General features: G+C 37.1%; 1 protein-coding gene across 1 annotated transcript; it reads right to left on the bottom strand.

Annotated features, from left to right (window-relative positions):
- Positions 1 to 518: 518 nt before the first annotated feature.
- On the bottom strand, positions 519 to 18,916 carry marco (macrophage receptor with collagenous structure). The gene is made up of 14 exons (XM_030125071.1): positions 18,765 to 18,916; positions 13,657 to 13,755; positions 12,853 to 13,019; positions 12,169 to 12,286; positions 11,884 to 11,937; positions 8,661 to 8,732; positions 8,343 to 8,369; positions 7,861 to 7,929; positions 5,314 to 5,358; positions 5,150 to 5,239; positions 4,464 to 4,490; positions 4,169 to 4,216; positions 1,608 to 1,772; positions 519 to 852 (listed from the first exon to the last, which is right to left on the bottom strand). Exons 1-14 carry the CDS (start codon positions 18,850 to 18,852, stop codon positions 722 to 724), a joined length of 1,200 nt encoding a protein of 399 aa, XP_029980931.1. The 5' UTR covers positions 18,853 to 18,916; the 3' UTR covers positions 519 to 721.
- Positions 18,917 to 19,953: the final 1,037 nt, after the last annotated feature.

The raw sequence follows: 19,953 nt of genomic DNA, 5'->3' as shown, positions 1-19,953 counted from the left end.
ACTCTTAAGTAAATATATATATAGCCAATAGTTTTATTACTATTATTATTTTATATTGTTTGTCTTTATTTTTATGCTGCATATTTTTTTCTTGCACTTTATTCTGTTGCTGCCTTGACCAGTGAATTTCCCCATTGAGGGATCACTAAAGTTTAATCTAATCTAAACTAATTAAACTAATCTAATCTAATCTGATCTACTTTAATCTAATCTAATTTTATCCAATTTTATCTAATCTGATATTATCTAATCTGACCTAGTCTAAACTAATCTAATTTCTACTTTTTCCCCAGACCAATGACATGATGTAACATGTATATATCAGTAAATGTGATGTGAATAAAGCTGTAAGATATTTTACTCCATGACCTCAAAGTGAAATGTTCTAAGCATGTTTATTTCCAGGTCTTTTACTGTGAAAACAGAAGTAGTGGAATTGATGTTTTTACATTACAGGAAACGGGACCTATTTCAGTTTTCAGACTAAGTTTAATGACAGAGTTGAGAGCAGGAGGCGAGTTCTCCAGGAACATTTATTCTTATATTTCTTTACAGTGTTTTGCTGCTAATGGGTTTTGTGTTTTCTATCTGTGTGTGGAATATGGGTTTCCAGCTGTGAACGTCATTAGCATCTCTGTTTGTCAGGGTGTCTTCATTTCGATGCCTGTCAGTCGTCTTCATATCTAATAAAACTCTGAAACTGCATTTACTCCTGCTGAGTTCAGACGCATTGCACTCCGGCGTCCTCGTTGTGTTGACAGTTGTTGATGCCGATGCCCATGTGTGGACAGTTGAAGATGTCGTTCTCCTGCCCTGTGCATCGCAGCTCATCCAACCAGATCTTCCCTGTACCTGAAGGAGGACGGAAACACTCATTAACAGTTAAGAAGGTCTCATATTATCAGATCTGTTTTAACTACAAATGTCATTGTTAATACGTCAGTGGTTTGTTGATGAATCCATTTGTCTGTGCGATCCTTGTGTCATGTAGGTTCACACATTATGCAGATGACACTCAACTAAATCTCATTCAAAACAATGCAGATTCCAACTGATTTTATCCCTATAAGGACTACCATTATAACAGGCCTAGATTTATTTATGTTGTTTTGCAATAAAAGTATCAGAAAATGTATTTTTTGCCAATTCTTGTTGCACTTTTTTTTTTAAATATCTGACCATTAATTATCATTAATATATGTAATAAATGCTTAAAACAGTGTGTTATAGCAAAAAAAGAAACTGACTGGAATTTTGATCATGTTTATTATGAAAAACAAGTACAAATGTTTATAGTGAAACTTTTATGAGTGTAGAAATAAACTTTCAACTATTTTCCATGTGTTCAAACATTTGAGTTTGTCTAGATCATTCTGTGTCCATGTTCTTCTTATTGTTTTTAGTTCTTTCTAGTCATTTTTATCCTGTGTGATAGCCTGTGTTCACTTTCTGTCTAGTTGTAGACAAAGCCCCTCATTTCACTGACAAAAACATCCATCATCTGATTCAAATACAGACACTGCATCTGTGTATGATCTACTTGACGAGGTCTAAATCCAAGTGACTTTAACGAAGTCAACAGTAAACTGTGTGTGCGGTCATCTCACCAGGGCTGGCGGTGAAGGTCCTCAGGGCCGATGAGTAGCCCAGCATCCTACAGATCACCTTCCCATCCAGGGTGTCGAAGCTGTCGTCACACACTGTGCCCCACTCGCCGTTGTATCGGACCTCGACTCGACCACGACTCCCCGATGGGACGATACGGACGTTCACTGTCAGGACAGAGACGGACCCAGACACAGAGGGTCAGATTAAACAGGTTAAAAACGACTGTCACACAAACAGACTCCAGTTCTGAACACAATAACACAGTTTGTACTTTTAGACAGAAGGTCAGAACAGTGGAACCTTGACTTATGAGTTTAATTCGTTCCATGGCTGAGCTCGTAACTCAATTTACTCATATATCAAATCAATTTTCTGCACTGAAATTAACTGAAATGTCATAATCCCTTCCAGCCCCACCAAAAATCCCCCCAATTTCACACCTTGACAATTTAGCCAGCGTATGCAGACGTATGACAAATTTGGTGAATATGTTGGCAAACGTCGAATAAGTTGTGGGTGAGTTTTTTATAAGTTAAGAGCACACTGAAGCATGATGGTATAGGTTGTAATACGAGGGCCGTTCAATAAGTTCATGGCCTCACCCAGAACAGAACAACACAGACTGATAATTTATATTTTATTTTTCAACATAATCTCCATTTACAGCAATGCACTTGGTCCATCGATGTTCAAGCATCACTATCCCATCACAAAAGAATGTAACATCCTGTATTATAACAACCAGTATTTCTGGGTGAGGCCATGAACTTATTGAACAGCCCTCGTATGGCAACATATGCCACCGTATGTTACTCACAAGTTCAAACATGTATAGATAATGTCTAGCATATTCAAAACTTATTCCAACCTATGAGTAACGTCCTTTGAACCTACAAGTAATTTATATCGAAGTTATCTCCAACGCATATTGACATAGATGATCCACCACCAGGGTACAAACTAGCTGTAGGTAGCCTACCAGCCTTTTTAGTGGCCACGACATGGACAACACGCAGAGCTTTCATTGGTATAATTTATCTATAATTTATCAAAACATTCTATGTAAGCTACGTATACACCTAAAATAAAATAAAAACACTGATAGTTTGGCTTATGTCATGTCAAGGTGTGGCAGCGTCCCCATGGTAAGAAGAAAGAAATTTGGCAAAATAACTACACAAAAAGCATGAAAAATAAGCACAACACAGCAAAGATGCTTCCATGGCGAGGTAACCACGAGACGCTGGATGCTGGGCGGATGTTGTGGCATTCACAGTGCCAACCAGTGGTAGCGTATCTGAAGCTCACTAAAAACTGAGATTTTGGCTCCAAACTCAAAGCACACAAAAAAAAAAAAAAAAACTCGACAGAGGGACGACTCATAACTCAGAAAACTGGTAAGTTGGTAGTTGGTGCACTCGTAAATCAAGGTACCACTGTAGGAGTCCATGGGAGACAGAGCTTTTTGGAGCACCATCTAGTGGCTGTCAGCAGTATTACACTTTAACCCTGTAAAACCTTTCCCATCACAAACAACCCACAAAATTCAAATTTTTGAGATTTGAGAGGTTTTTTTTAGACCTTTTAGCAAAATCCAAGCCAAACACTTTGCCATATCATGTTTATGATATATTTTTGGATCCCATTTGATACATTAGGCATTTTATAAAGCACCTTATATACCCTGCAGTATCAAACTTGATACACACATTTTAACACAATTTAACTGTACTATAAAGAATCAATTATCAAGTAACTATGCATTGTTTTAGTACATGAAATACTTATTTTAAAAAAATAATTAATTACAAAATAAATGTTCTTCTTAATGTAACTTTTTGAAAATTACCAAAGATTTTCCTGCAAAAAGTATATGGATAATTTAAAGATAGCGGCCATATTGAAAAAAACAAAAAAATGCCTGCAGTGGGATGATAATCCACCAGGGGGCAGAAAACACATATCAGGTCAAATACAACAGGGTTTTAGGTAAAGTATTGATATTGTTGATAAGATAGAGGTCTCAGAACCTGGTGTAGCAAAAATGATACAAATGATTTTATAGGGTTAAGATGTTGGTTTCACTTTGGGGCCACTGTTTTCCCTTGATTAACACTAAAACATTAGCAAGAACCAGATTGGAACAAACACATGGTGAGGTATGAGCCACGTTCTGAGTGAATGACATGTTTGATCTGGACATCACCACTGATCGGATCCAGATGGACAAACATGAGCTAAAGTGCTGAGAAAACCTCTGTAGTTCAGGAGGTAGAGCGGGTCGTCCAATAACTGAAGGGTTGCCAGTTCGAATCCCTCTAGTCAAGTGTGCCATTGTGTCCTTGGGCAAGACACTTTACCCACCTTGCCTCAAGTGTCACTCACACTGGTGTGTGAATGGGCAGCTGCTGCTACAAACGTAGTTTACCACCACTAGTGTGTGAATGTGAGAGTGAATGAATAATGGATCACTAATGCTATAGAAATCTAATTCATTATAAAATGATTATATAAGTGAAAAGCCTGATGTTGGCAAATAACAGACACTCTATACACTCACAGTCACGTTGACCTGCATCTCCTTTGGGGCCTGGTGGTCCTGGAAGACCTACAGCAGGAAAACATGGTCAGTAAATGCATCATGGACTCAAAGACGAGTAAAAAGACTAAAGGGACACTGTTTACAATGATGGGATTAATAATAATGTCATCATATCAGGAGAAGCTGATATTTGTGTCGTATAATCTCTGCTGACTGTAGATAAATAAACAGACCATAAATCTTCTCACCTGTAACTGTTATATTAAAAACTATATTGATGTGAGAACAGATAAGTGTATGTTTATACACTCACCCTGAGCACCAGGAGGTCCTGCTGCACCTGAGGAACGGACCACAAAACAGAGGTCAAAGGTCATGTATATTCAGAAACATTCATTTACTAAGTTACTAATGGAACCAGGCAGGTTTTATGAGTTTATAAAGATTCAAACTACTCACAAAGGAGAAAAAACATGCCTTTAATTGTTCTTCTGATTTCATCTCAGTTTGGTTCAATTTTGGCTTTTTCACCTCCGCCAAGGATGGTGTTTGTTTGTCTGTGTGTTAGCAAGATAACTCAAAAAGTTAAGGAAGGATTTTGATGAAATTTTCAGGAAATGTTGATACTGGCACAAGGAACAAATTATTAAATTTGGTGGTGATCGGGGGTCGGGGGGGTGGACTGATCTGCCTTGGTGGAGGTCTGCACTCTGAGTGCTTTTCTAGTTTGTTTGTTTGCCTGTGAGCAAGATAAGTCAAAAAGTTATGGACGGATTTTGATGAAATTTTCAGGAAATGTTGACACTAGCACAAGGAACAAATGGTTACATTTTGGTGGTGATTGGGGGGGGGGGCAACATTGATCTGCTTTGGTGGAGGTCTGCGCTCTCGAAGTGCTTTTCTAGTTTCTCCATTTTTAGTCGTCATGACTTTGATTCTACTTTTAACCTTTGTGTCCTCCTCAAATTTATTGGATCTGGATCTGGGTCCAGATGGTACCTGCAGGTCCAGGTACACCGGCCTCTCCGGCATCGCCCTTTTCTCCTTTTTGTCCACTCACACCAGGAACACCGTGAATCCCCTGAGGTCCTAATATAAAAACAAAGAGGATCCGCTCAGTGTCATGAAAACAGACTAATGAACAGACTGAGCGTGCTCAGTACCTTCCACACCCGGGGTTCCGGTGTCACCTCGGTCTCCTTTAGGACCTGAAGACAAACCACACACGACAACATGTTCATTCAGTCTGTGAGTAAAAGGGTTCAGTCCATCCAAACAACATCTAAAACTATATTAATTCAACAATGTAAACGGGTATGAGCAAGTCCACATCACAACACTGTAAGCACTAGGCATGATGGGTTATCACTGCCCTCACAGGCTGCCATTGCAGGTAGTAGGCATGATGGGTAATCCCCTCATCCACTGAAACTTCTCACACTGATTTTAACCATCCTTTAGACTTGTTTTACAAAATTTTAATCTGTTTCAACCATCTTTCAATTTAGTTTTATTGTCTTTTTCACTGGTTTAAACAACGTGGTTTTACTATATTTTTATTAGGTTAGTCAATTTTAGTTTTGTCTAGTTTAGTCCAGTTTAGTTTAGTCTAATTTAGTTTAGACTAGTTTAGTCTCGTCCAGTTTAGTCTAGTCTAGTCCAGTTTAGTTCAGTCTAATTATTGTAATCTGGTCTAGTTTAGTTTAGTCTTGTCTAGTTTAGTTTAGTCTCGTCTGATTTAGTCTAGTCTAGTCCAGTTTAGTTTAGTCTGCTTTAGTTTATTCTAGTCTAGTTTAGTTTAGTCTCCTCTAATCCAGTTTAGTTTAGTCTAGATGTATCCATCACTCTGGAACAGTGTGGACTCATCAGACCACATGACCTTTTTCCATTGAAACACAGTCCTATTGTTTATTCTCTGTACAAACTGGTGGTTGTGTAAGAAATAAGACGCTCACGCATCTGTTAAAGCAGGGGTGTCAAACTGATTTTAGTTCAGGGGCCACATTCAGCCTAAAATGATCTGAAGTGGGCTGGACCAGTAAAATAATATAAATAATAAGATATGAACTTTTGAGGGAAAAAAGTAAATTCCGTAATGAAAACGTTTACATCTACGAATTGTACTTGAACACAACATGAACAAATATGAACAACCTCAAAATTCTTTAGTAAATTAAGTGCAATGTTAACAATATTACACCTTAATTTATCATTTAAACATGTGAATCACAACTTAGAGATCACAGTGGATCTACAAATACACAAAACATTAAATAACGGAGAATATTATTAAAATTCCACAGATTTCTCTTAAGACATTTCAGATATTCACATTTTTGTTAAAAGCTAGTCTGTAAATGTAAACATTTTTGTGTAATTTTACTTTTTTTTTACACTAAAACAAAGAGACAAATTCGCAGTTTTCATAATTTATAGGTTATTATGATAGTATTTCACTGGTCTCATCATTTTTAGATTGAAATGACCTAAAATGATTTGAACACACTTGATTGTTAATATCTTTAATGTAATTTTTGCTTTTCACAAATTCATCCCAGGGGCCAGACTGAACCCTTTGGTGGGCCGGATTTGGCACCCGGGCCGCATGTTTGACACCTGTGTGTTAAAGGGTTAAAGAACTGAAACATATTAATCACTGCAGTAATTATCCAATGGAAGGATGTGGACTATTTGTACATATTTCAGTTTTTGTTGCTTTGGAAAAATGTCTAATCTTCCTCTGGGATTCATAACATATCCTGATTGTGATGGTTTGGTTTGTTCCTCAGAGGTTAGCTCTTTCCTACTTTTCCATCTGTGTCACACTGTGGTGTAACCCTAACCCATGGCCTTCTGTCTCATGGAGGCATCACACTTGCCTTTGTAAATACTGACTGGTGTTTCCAGATGTAGTGTTCTGGTCTGTGATCCAGGGGTTGGTTTTCTATTAAACCAAGTCTTATGTCCAGTTGGAATAACCTTAAATAAAGTGGATGTGACCGTTGGTGGTTTTAGTTTTGTTGCTCTGCGGTGTTCGTCCTCGTCTCCTCAGGGACACGTCTGTCGGCTGGTCTCTGGACTCCTGTCTCATCTAAACTCCATCCTGTCTTTTACTGCCTCCTACTCCATCATGTTTACTGTCATGTTTGTAGAAGCCAGCAGAAGTTTGTCTCATGTAACAGTTTCTACTCGGGGTTATTTCTTTTTTTGGTCTTCGTTTGCTTTTGTCACAAGGCTGTTAGCTCCTCTCAGCTTTTGGCTAATTGTCAGTGCAGATTAAGAACATCTGAAGGCTATTGTTTTTCATATTATGAGTAGTGTCTTTTCCTTTTTTCTTGATTGAACATTATTTCTGGATTGACTAACTTCATCCTCTTTATGTCTTTTGATTTATGTTGTTGCTTGATTTATGTTTACAACATTTATTTTGTGTGTTTGTGCTCATTTCTTTTTGTTTTTGATAATTATTAGTTCTTTTTCTAGGCCTTCTTTATCTGTAGTAGACACAAATAATGTTCAAGTTGCATGACTTTAACGGTTCTTTCTCTGTTGCAGGACATGAGCCTCTGGTTGTAGAAGCCTGTAGTAAACTGTGCATAGAGTGATGTGTTTAATTATTTTGCAAATTAAATGTAAGTGTTTTAATGGCATCCTGTCTCCGGTCCTTGTGTAACCTTGTAGACCCTCTGATGTGGTTCTAACGGTCTCACCTGAGGGTCCAGTATCCCCCTTCTCCCCCTTCGCCCCCGGTCCCTGATCTCCAGCTGGACCCGTCGGACCTGCACCAACAAAACAAACACACACACACACACACACACACGTCAGAGTGATTATTTTAATAAGGCTGGCATTTAATAAGTGCACACTGAGCAGATGTGTGTGACTTAAATAACCTCATAAATAACAGTGTCAGCAGTCGCTGAGTAGGAACAGGAACTGAAACTCTTTCAAAATCTCAATCTGACTTTAATGGTTTAATGTCCCAGTTTTACTGACGCAACAACATGATATGAAACCAGTAACAGTCACAGTAAAACCAGCCCAGATTTTTACTGGTTAAGTGTGTTTGGGTGATTTTAACCAGTGGAATTAGAGTCGATCAAAAATCCTGTGTCATTGATTCCCGTCATATAAGAATAAAATGTCTTTGCTCAGATGGAATCTTTATGAACAGTAGTTGTGCAAAGCTCACCCATTGGTCCTGGGGGTCCAGCGGGTCCTGAAACAATGAGACAGATTTAGTTTGAGGACAGTTAGAAAACACTACTTGAAACATTGAACATGTAATGTAAAATAATGTACATCTTTAACAACAATTTACTATAAGTTTAACCCTCCGCTATCAGAGAGGTCCTTCTATTCACCTAAAGCGCATAATATGCACCATGACTTAGTTATGTCAAGAGGTTTTACATTCATACATACATACATATATACACATATACATACATACATTTTCTGTTATTGTACAAATATTTGCAGTAAACATGAGTTAGTAAATGAAACCCACCGTCAGCTCCAGGCTCTCCACGTTGTCCCGGATCACCCTTCTGTCCCGGTTGACCAGCGTCACCACTGTCACCTGGAAACAAACGGATGACACTCACCAAAATAAAACAGAGCATTTATAGACACGGTTAAATTAAACATGACATGGTCGACTTTCTGCACTGAGGGTATAAAAGGAACGTCTCATTTCCAGGTGTGTCTTTGGATGGAGGTGAGACTAGATGAAGAGAAAGAACAGAAATAAAATAAATGGCCCAAAAGATTCATCTGCAACTTTTCATCCATTTTGGTAACTTTTTTCACCTCCCAAATCAGAAAAGTCAAAAAACACAGCTAAAAATTTAGAGTGATGATTTGTAAATGTAACTTAATGTGGATTTTATGGCAAAAAATACAAAGATGAGATATTTAATGAAGCCAGAAGATGGAGAAATGTCGATTAAAACAAGTCATGGCAGAAGAACTGGTGGTAGAACTGATACAGAAATTAAAAAAAAAAATGTAAATGTAATTGTAAGATGAGTCTGTTTCTGTAATTACAAATTCAAGATCTGTGGGAAAAATGTTGATTTTGACAAGAAATTATGGATAAAAAAGAGATGAAGCATTGAAATCCAATAATATGTGTAAAGCAATATCTGCTATGGATGTTTAAGTCACAGGGAGGAAATGCACCAATATTCAGTTCAATATTAATTTTAAAAAATGAAAACCTAAATGAAACACTCAGAAATGTACCAGATATCATAAGTACACTAGATGAGTTAGACACATCTCTCTACTTAATATTTAAAGGATTAAAAAAATAATGATTTAGGAGGAATGTATGTAGGTTTAGAGAACTCAGGAGAGAAGAAAAGAACTATAAGTGACAAAGCAAGGTCGAAACATTTAAAATATGATCTAAAATTAAAATAATGTAAAAGAAGCAAAAAGACAAGTAAAGGAATACATGCTTAAATGCTTTTTACATGAATTCTTTAGTTGGGATTGGGACCAATTCAGTCAAATAATCCTAATAATAATAATGACAGAAATGGTAAATATTTCCACCCTGTTGCAGTGATGAGCAGATCAGTGTGTATGTAAACGGTTCATTATGTCCACTACTGTTCCCAACGTTTCCATCCTCATGCATACGAGCGTGCCAGAGGCCATCATCACCTTTACGTGAGGTTGACCTATCGGGAAACAAGGCAGCGGCCTCTGATAGAGATTTCACACAGGAAATGTCAGTGCATTGACTAAGTGGTGTGAATGTGAAGTAATGTGTGCGTTCCATCCATCAGCTGCTTTTCATCTGCCGTCTGACAGGAGATGACAGGTCATCAGTAGCCGGATCATCAGCAGACCTGCAGCTGAAAGCTAATGCACCGCTGCAAACACAGCCACAAAACCACCTTTACACCCACCATCACACAAACCTGCCGCTGTTTCTGACTCAAGACGCACACATGAACAAATAAAGGCTTTGTGTCCTTTGTTTTACATTAGTTTAATGCAGGGACGTCAAACTCATTTTATTTCAGGTTCCACATTCAGCCCAATCTGACCTCAAGTGGATGAGTTCAGTGTAATAATAGTATAATAACCTAGAAATAATGGCAACTTCCAAGTTTTCTGCTTAAATTAAATTAAATTATGAAAATGTTTACATTTACAAAGTAATCTTTCACAAAAAGACGTACATAACCTGAAAAAACATCTTAGGTTAAAGTCAGTCACAACGTAGTGACATGGAATGACACAGAATCAAAAATAGTGGGTAATTCAGCCCAAATGCATTAAACCAGGGGGGCGAAATACATGACCTGTGGACAAAAACCAGCCCACCAAAGATTCCAGTTCAGCCCGTGGGATAAATTTGGATAGTGCAAAATATTATACTTAAGATATTAATTGTCAAGGATGTTGAACTGGTTTTAGTTCAGGTTCCACATTCAGACCAATATTATCTAAAGTAAAATAACAGCTTAATAACCTCTAAATAATGTCTATAAAATAAACAAAAATATAAATATAATAGAAAATATTTAAATTAATAAACTATCCTTAATAAAATAGGAACAACGTGAAATGTCTAAAGACAATTAAGTGCAATTTTATGCTTCAACTTATCGTTTATACATGTGAATTACATACAATGTCACACAAACATTTGGTAACAGGCAGAATATTGTTAACATTTTGGAGTTTGGAACTAAAAAAAGAACAATTTCTACAATATTATGTCTCAGCTTATTATTAACACAACTTACAGATCTCAGTGGATTTAATACACACAACATTTAGTAACAGGCAGAATATTGGAAAAATGACACTTAATTTTCATTCGACATTTCAGGTTATTGATATTTTATTGAAGGATAATTTCTTAATGTAAATATTTTCAGAATTTAATGTTTTGTTTTTTTTCACCTTAAACCAAGAGGAAATTTTGTAGTTGTCATTATTTATAGCTTATTATGCTGTTGCTTTACTTCATATTGGTCTGAATGTGGAACCTGAACTAAAACCAGTTCAACATCCATTCATCATCTTCTGAACCGCTTTATCCTCCAGAGGGTCGCGGGGGCGGAGCCTATCCCAGCTACCTATGGGCGAGGGCGGGATTCACCCTGGTCATGTTGCCAGTTCATCACAGGGCTGACATATAAAGACGAACAATCAATGACTCTCACATTCACACCTATGGGCGATTTAGATTAAACAATTAGCCTACTAGTGCATGTCTGTGGATGGTGGGAGGAAGCTGCAGTACCAGGAGAGAATGCACGTAAACACAGGGAAAACATGCAAACACAAAACAGAAAGGTCAAAGGTGTTGGAATCGAACCCAGAACCTTCTTGCTGTGCAACAGTGCAAACCACTGCACCACCGTGTCACCCCAGAATTAACCAAATCAGACAAAAGACAAGTACATAAATGAATCCTGCTAGTCAAGTTAATATTAAAACAGCTTAGTTTCCAGTGGATTAGTCTCTTCAGAGCAGGTGGAATCTGACTGGGCATGGGTTGTGTTTGCTGTTTGTGGGTGAATGAAATGAAGAAAATGTTGAAAAAGTGAATAGTGGATGAACAAATGATGATTTTGTTCTGAAATTTCCCAATTTGTAAAGTCCGCCCATCTGTCCATCCTGAATTCAGATTTAATATTGACGTCTAGGAGAAGAGGAGCTCTTAATCTAAATGTCCAAGTTGTTACTCTGTGACAGTTTCTCACCTTTAGGTCCACTGGCTCCTGGCGGTCCTTGGCCTCCTCTGGGTCCTGGAGGTCCTGCATGTAGACACAGAAACTGAAGGGTTATGGATTGTGAGAGTTCTTTATCATCCAGCAGCAGCAGCCAAAGCTGGAGGCAGCAGCATCCACCCCAGTTTATGTGACACTAGTGGGTCATAAGTTTATCTGGACATGGTGTTTAATACACCACGCACAGTGTGAGACATATTAGCAGGAAAAGTTTCCATTCAGAAATGTTTTACGTCCAGATCTGAGCACCTGTCGTACCTGTCCTCACGCTGATGGCCGTCATTCTTCCCTCCAGACTGCGAGTGCTTCCGTTCAACGCGCCCACGTCCATCTTCAGCTTCTCCAGTTCACCATCCGCTCCACAAAGGCTCTGGACCTGTTGTCATGGCAACACATAATGCTTATCCTGCCTTCACATGCTATGGGAATTATGGTAAATTCTAGTTACAAACTCGAAAATTGGACATGAACGCCCCATAATATAGATTTTTCCACTGGAGAACTGGAAAAAATTTGGATCCACGAGATGAAAATAACCTTTGACCTTTTCAACATGGCGGAGAGCAACGATGGATTCATGGCCAATGACAAACAATTGTGTTCAAGTTTTAATAATTTTGTCTTATTTAGTTAATTTTTCACTAATTTTGCTGCTTATTTTTTGTCTTTACACATTTTGATGCTTATGTTTGTCCATTTTTGTCCATTTGTTTTGCTCATGTTTATTCATTTTATTAATTATCCATCTATGAATCTGACATTTGTTCTATCTATCTATCTATCTATCTATCTATCTATCTATCTATCTATCTATCTATCTATCTGTAAGTGATGAGAAAACGATGATTTCTGTCATATTTCAACAGCATCAGTGGTGTTTGTGTGTGTAAATGTGCTGTATCTACAGGGATCTCCATGTGAACATGTAAACAGCACCAGGACCTGGTTCTGCAGGGTCTGTAAGTGTCCCCTTAGGGTCTTGGTCTCCTGGGTATTGTTGTGGACCAGAGTCTGGAGGTCTCCACCGTTCGGATCTTCCACCGGGGAAATATGATTGGACGTTTGTTTCTCCAATCGGGGACCAGACGAAGACGAGTCCAAGGTGAAAACTGAAACCAGAAGATGGATCGTCAGTTAAAACCATCATGACAGAAGAACTGATACTTTTTCCTGTAACTATAAGATGAGCCTGTTAACGTAAATACAATTTCAGGATCTATGGGGAAAATGTTGATTTTGACATAAAAATATTGAAAAAAAATATTAAGATAAAAAAGAGAACGACTGATATCCACCTTTTCTAGTCTATGCTGTTCTACTCTATACTGTTCTATTCTACTCTTTCCTATTCTATTCTATTCGTTTCTATTTGTTTCGTTTCTATTCGTTTCTATTCGTTTCTATTCGTTTCTATTTGTTTCTTGTCAATTCAATTCTATTCTATTCTAGTCTATTCTATTTCTTTGTATTCTTTTCTATTCTAATCTATTCTATACTATTGTATTGTACTGTATTGTATTCTATTCTATTCTTTTCTACTCTATCCCGTTCTCTTCTCTTCATTTCTATTCTATTCTATTTTTAAACCTCATGAGTCTGGCCGATGTGAAAAACCCAGTCACTGTTTTGCTGCTGTCATGCATCTATTCTGGTGTCAGTCTTCGGGGTCATGATTCAGTCTCAGTTTAGTTGGTTTTGACAGAAACACTGACAGAAGTCAAACGTCTTCCTTCCACTTGTTTGTACCTTTATAAATGAGGAAAGCGTTGAGGGGAGTCTGCAGGACGAGGTAGAGGACAATCACATAAAAACACCAGCGTCGTTTGGGCTTGGCCGGTCTCAGATCTGAAACACACACACATTTAGCAGGAACACAACGACCCGGTCCGCCTTCAGCGTGACCTGTAGCCGCCGAGGACACGTCAGGACACGCCACGCAGCCCGTTCACTGCAGCTGCTGCTCACGCTTCTGCAGACGGACAAGGCTGCCGGCACCCAAAATTTGGAAAGTGTCAGCTGTCAATCATAAGGAGGAGCTGCAGGCGGATGCGGAGGGTGGCATGAAGTCGAGAAACCGACACCGGAGTAAAACAGGCCCCGACTCCAGTCACAGCTGCAACACCAACTCCAGCAGCTAGAAAAACTGGTTTATAGTCATCACAGTTCAGCATTCATATCAATTATATGTCATCACCATTTACATAATTGTATTACTTTGATTTAAAACAAAAATAAACAGTAATTTTACAAAGATAATACATTAAACCAATGTTTTTCAACCTCGAGGTTGGGACCCCACGTGGGGTCACCTGGAATTCAAATGGGGTCACCTGAAATTTCTAGTAATTGATAGAAAATAAAAACTTACTAATAAAAAATATATGGTGAGTTGAGAGAGACAGTCACAACTGCAGTACTGTTTATCTGTCAAATGTTCATTGCGGTCGGTTTCAGATGCTGCAGCTCTTTCATAATTCATAGTTTGAGTTCTTGTTTGTTCAGTATTGTCAGCCTTGTAAATCCAAGCTGGACTGACTGTACATATCCTGACCAAGGAAAACAAAATTCTCCCTTTGTGCAGTAATCTACACCTGGCTTTTCTGCCTCCATCCATAACAATATACATTATATAGCCTAAATGTCGTCTAAAATTAACGTTTATTTGCAACACAGTATAGCAAACTATTACACGATCAAAAACAAATTAATTTTAGCAAAAAATGTCTCTTTTTTGAATGTCTGGGGTCCCCAGAAATGTTTGATGTTAAAATGGGGTCACGTGCCAAAATAGGTTGGGAACCACTGGATTAAACAGATTATTATGATCAATATGATTTAGGCCTCACAATTAAGTCATATGATTAAGTTTACAACTCAAAAAACAATAAAGTGTGTAGTGTCATTTTTATGATCTGCAGAAAATACAGAATATAAACTAGAGCCCGACCAATTAATCGGGCCAATTATAGCTTATCACCAATAAATCAACATGGGCCAATATGTAACCGATTTATTAACATTTTTGCTTCAGAGATTCTGTCGCTCGCTGCTCCTGTGTGTGTGTGTGTGTGTGTGTGTGTGTGTGTGTGTGTGTGTTGCCCGGAGAGATAGAGAAACAGTAAAGTGTGTCAGTTTCACTTTCACTTCCACTTGGACAATCATGCTATCACCCCCCCCACACACACATACAATCACGGAATCACAGACCGCTATCATCACCCCTCCTCTCCCCCTCTGTAAATGTAAGTAAAGTATCTGAATCTTTATGAATACACAATGTTCACACTGACTGGCCACTTTATTGGGTACACCGCACTAGTACCAGGTGTACCTAATAAAGTGGCCAGTGTGTTCCTCTGGTGTGATGTGTGGTACGTTCATAGATGCTTTCCTCCGTTGTACTCAGTGCTTATTGTACTTACTACTGCCTTTCTACCTGTTATGGTTTGAGTATTTCTACCTTCAGAACTGTTTCTCACTGGATATTTTCTCTTTTTCATGTCTGTAAACTCCACAGACTCTCAGTAGATCAACCATGTCGTGTTCAGAGTCACTTCAGTCTCCTTTCATCTCAATTCTGATTCTCAGTTTGATCCTCATGCCCATATCTACACGCTTAGACGCTGCTATGTGACTGGTCTGTTAAGACACCTGCATTAACATGCAGTTGAACATATGTACCTAATATAGTGGCCGGTTCAGAGACGCTCTCAGCCGTTATTTGACATGTGTACATTCTGTGTTGTGCTGATACTGGAACAATCATTTCCTGAGCATTATCTAATCTAATCTAATCTAATCTGAATAAACCTATTAAAAATGTAATTAAAATTACTATACAAAAAGAATCCATGTGCACAAACCAGGATATATTGAAAATGTACTGATTATACTACACAATACATGTATTTGGAGGTTCATGCATTATGCTTCAGCATCACTTCACAGCTATGTATTGTTATTTCTACAACTCCTGAGTGGAATATTGTTTATTTGCACTTTTTTAACGGTGCAACTGTTCTGTAAATTCTACAAACTGAAGAATATTCAGATATTTAGTATTTAAAATCATACTTTTACTTTAAAACACTATTTTTCTCAGACTCAGCATTTCTGTAATAAATCTTAGTTCATATGAGGTGATGCAATACCGCCACCTGCTGGTATATACTGGTCGCTACAGTTAATTACAGCTACATAAAAACTCTGTATCTGTTTAATTCTGTTTTTTAGAACATTTCCTCTTGTTTTTCCTGCTGTCACTCAGACTCATCCTGCAGCCTGTTGTTGTAGTGTCACTATGATCTTTAAAAACACTATTTTAGTTTGAACAGTTTCAGAACCAAACATTTAAAAAGCATCAGTTCAACGGAAAAGAAAATGAACAAGGTTTGTCAAAATCTAACTGAACGACAGATAAATTTAACAGAAATGGTGATTTTTTTTCTCCACAAATTTCATGCCATGGAGTCATGCTCTACATAAGTATAAACTAGACGGAGTAAAAAAGTTTTTCAGACAGGAAGATAAATAGATACTTTATTAATCCCCAGGGAAATTCAAGGAAGCATCAAGTTAACCTGTTTTTCAATGTAGGGTTTTTTTTGTTTTTTTTTTGTTTTGTTTTTTACATATTTGTCCATTTTTATGTGAATTATCAACAATAAATCATTTTATCACAATTATATTATGTGATTAAGTTTACAGCTAAAAAAAAAGTGTGTAGTGTCACTTTTATGATCTCCAGCAAAAACAGAATTTAAAACTTCAACTACATTTAATTTTAAAACACTGAAAAGATACTGTATCATAGATAAAAGTACCGATACTGTCTCATCAAAATACTATTACACTAAATGTAAAAGGTAAATGTAAGTAAGGTACCTGAATTTTTATGAATACAAAATGTTTACACTGACTGGCCACTTTATTAGGTACACTTCACCAGTAAAAAAAAAAAAAAAAAAAAAAAAAAAAAGGGTGGGGGGCGGGGTTCCATCCTATTTATAATACTATAAGTACGTGTGTGGGGGGGGACCTTGTGAATGAAAATGACACCATATGAACTCTGGATGGTAGCGGAGAAAATTGACATTTGTAAGGCAATCAAAATAAGCCAAATTCTATTTCAGTTAACCTATTATTGCTTAATCTATGTTCAAAAAACTGATCTTAAACAACAGTGTCCCCATTTAGATGACTTATGATACTTATAGAGAAGCTGAAATCAAAAGGATTCTTCCACTAGGGGTCCACAATGTTGGTCATCAAGGGAGAAGAAATCCAACCAAATCTGTCCTAGTTATCACATTCACACCAAGGATATCCGGTGGCGGTGGCAGCAGACCCAGTGGCGGCAGTCAGGGTAAAACCATTATATCCCTGAAACTCTATTTCAGGGATATAATAAAGCGGCCGGTGAGTGTCTGAGGTGCAGAAAAAGAATATAGCTTTGATTTTTCTGTTGAAGAGTCAGGTAAAAATGCCTTCGATTGCAGTTGTCACACACTAATGCTAATTATTAACATTAATTATCATTATTATATGTAATAAATGCTTAAAACTGTGCGTTATTGGGGGCGTGTGGGGGTGTGTGTGACATGTAGATTCACCATTAAGATTACATGCTGGTTGTACAAGAACAGCACCGCTTGTTCTGATATACATTCTGGTCCAGAATGTAATGCCCCAAATTTCTGCCTGAGCACCCCCCCCCAGCTTTCTTGTTACAAACACCCCCCTCACTGAGAGGATTCAGACACAGGTTTTTAAGGATGTGGTCATGGTTGACAGTAGATGACTGATGTATGGACTCTCCTTCATGAACATCAACTATATGGACAAAAGTATGTGGACCTGTTAAGTTCACCTGTTTCTTTTCTAACAGGGGTCTGGGATACAAAACAATAATAATGACAAATGTGAAAATATAGTTTTATATTGGGATAAATATAATTTCATTGGTTAGTTTGGTTGAAATGGTTTTTACTTCATTTCTCTCAACATTGATTTTTTTTGTTTGTTTTTTATCCATGCCTAAGATTTTAAATGTTCTGCTTCTAAATTTCTAAACTATTTTTCATGCTCTGATTGTAAATAATAATTTTCAACCCCAACTAAGCGTCTACTTTCTTCACATCTCACTGAGGAAGAAAAATCTAACATTAAACTTTAAGTACATATTGATGTTTTTATCTGAAATCATCATGAACAGGGCATCTTACAGCTGTAGACATGATGTGTCCCAATACTTTTGTCCATATAGTTTATAAACATCTTCATCTGGACTCACATCCTGGTCCATGAAGATACATTTTAGATAATTTATTTGTCTTTATGTAGTTTTTTATTTTACTGTATCTTTCCAGATATTTTCATCTCATACAATGTTTTTATCTTTTACATCATTTTTATTGTTTTCCTTCATGTCATTGTTACGTCGTTTACGTAGTTTCTGATGTCATTTTATGTTGTTTTATCTTTATATAATTTTCATCTTGTTGTATCATCATTTTTTTCCTATGTTGTTTATATCTTTTTATGTCATTTACATCCTGTTCATCTTGTGTGTTCGTCTTGTTTCGTCTTTTATCTTATTTTGTCATGACATTTTCATCTTTTTGCTTTGTTCACATAGTTTCCAACATCTTTTTTATCTTCTTTCATCATATTTTTTTTCCTTAATGTTATTTGTTCCATATCTTACATGCATTTCATCTAACTGCCCCTTGTTTTTATATGTTATTAGTCATTATTGTTTTGTATCCCAGACCCCTGTTAGAAAAGAAACACCTGAATTCAACATGTCCGCATACTTTTGTCCATGTAATGCTGGTCTTTGTTTCTTTACTCACCTTCGGGCTGGAAGCTGGACACATCGCTGCTGCTGAGCGACATCCCAAACAGAGGGTTGGACTGAGTGTAAGACGACTGATCCCTCATGTTGTCCACCAATGTCTCCACAAACACTGACCTTCACTTCCTCCTTCACTCTGTTATAACACACAGACTATGATGTAGAGAAAACAACAATCTGCCCAGATTGCAACAGAACTCACAGAAGAAGGATTCAATTAGGGAAGGAAGTTCCACTGACTTGAAGCTGAGGTGACAAAAACGCAACGGGTGGGGAAGTTCAGCCACTGTAAACTGCAAGAAACCTTGTGAAACAGTAAAAGTGTAATAACAGGAATGAACACATTGATATCAGTGTGAAGGTGTTTAGATGCACCAGGTAATTTTTACTCAAACTCTGCTTTTAATGAACACTGACATTTATGAGGCCGTTGACAACACTACTGTCACTAAACTAATAACTCTGGTTTATTCAGCTACATAAAGTTTAATGTAAAAACAGGGAAAATGAGTGAAGATTAAGAACTTCTTAAGAGAAAGGTTTTGATTGTGTAACACTTATTAATGTAATAACAGCATGTAACTCCAACTGGGATTATATAAGACGTATTGAAGATGTTAAATAGTTTGGAAACTACTGAGCATTTTGATGCATAAAGGAAGTCTATGAAAAGAAAGAGACACGTTGAACCTAATGAGCTGCTTCTTTTTACCTATAAAGACAGAAACAGTGTTCATATATGACATATAAAAACTAAATCATCTCAGGAAATTAATAAATGGAAATGAGTTACCTGTTTATTTGTTCATGTGTAATATTTAGTTTCTATGTGAACAGATGCCAGTGTTCATTGTCTCCAGTTCATGAATAAAGATTTTTTTTAAAAGCTGATCCTTACAGAATAGAATGGAAAAAGATCTGACAATATTTTGTTTTTTGAACAAAAATAAATGCACTTTAATCAATAAAAAATATTCTGTATCTGTCTATCTCTGTATGCAACTGTAGAATATCACAGTAAAAATACCTTGTTTTTAATTTCATTTTACATACCATATATATCCTATATTACCTGTATATATCCTATATTGCCTGTATATATCCATTATAAGTTGTACATATTTTTTTCTTTCTTCTGACTTTTTGTGTATTTTGGTATATGTAGTTTTGTATATTGTTAATATTTT

Source organism: Sphaeramia orbicularis, chromosome 21, assembly GCF_902148855.1.
Source record: "Sphaeramia orbicularis chromosome 21, fSphaOr1.1, whole genome shotgun sequence".
Taxonomy (NCBI): domain Eukaryota; kingdom Metazoa; phylum Chordata; class Actinopteri; order Kurtiformes; family Apogonidae; genus Sphaeramia; species Sphaeramia orbicularis.
Note: the sequence above shows the minus strand (reverse complement) of the source record. Positions and strands in the feature narration are given on the sequence as shown.

Coding starts and splice junctions, on each gene's coding strand:
- marco (XM_030125071.1), bottom strand. CDS start 18,852: ATGAGGGATCAGTCGTCTTACACTCAGTCCAACCCTCTGTTTGGGATG. Junction 12,287..12,852: donor TACAGACCCTGCAGAACCAG/GTCCTGGTGCTG, acceptor CCATGACAACAG/GTCCAGAGCCTTTGTGGAGC. Junction 8,370..8,660: donor TGGAGAGCCTGGAGCTGACG/GTGGGTTTCATT, acceptor TCATTGTTTCAG/GACCCGCTGGACCCCCAGGA.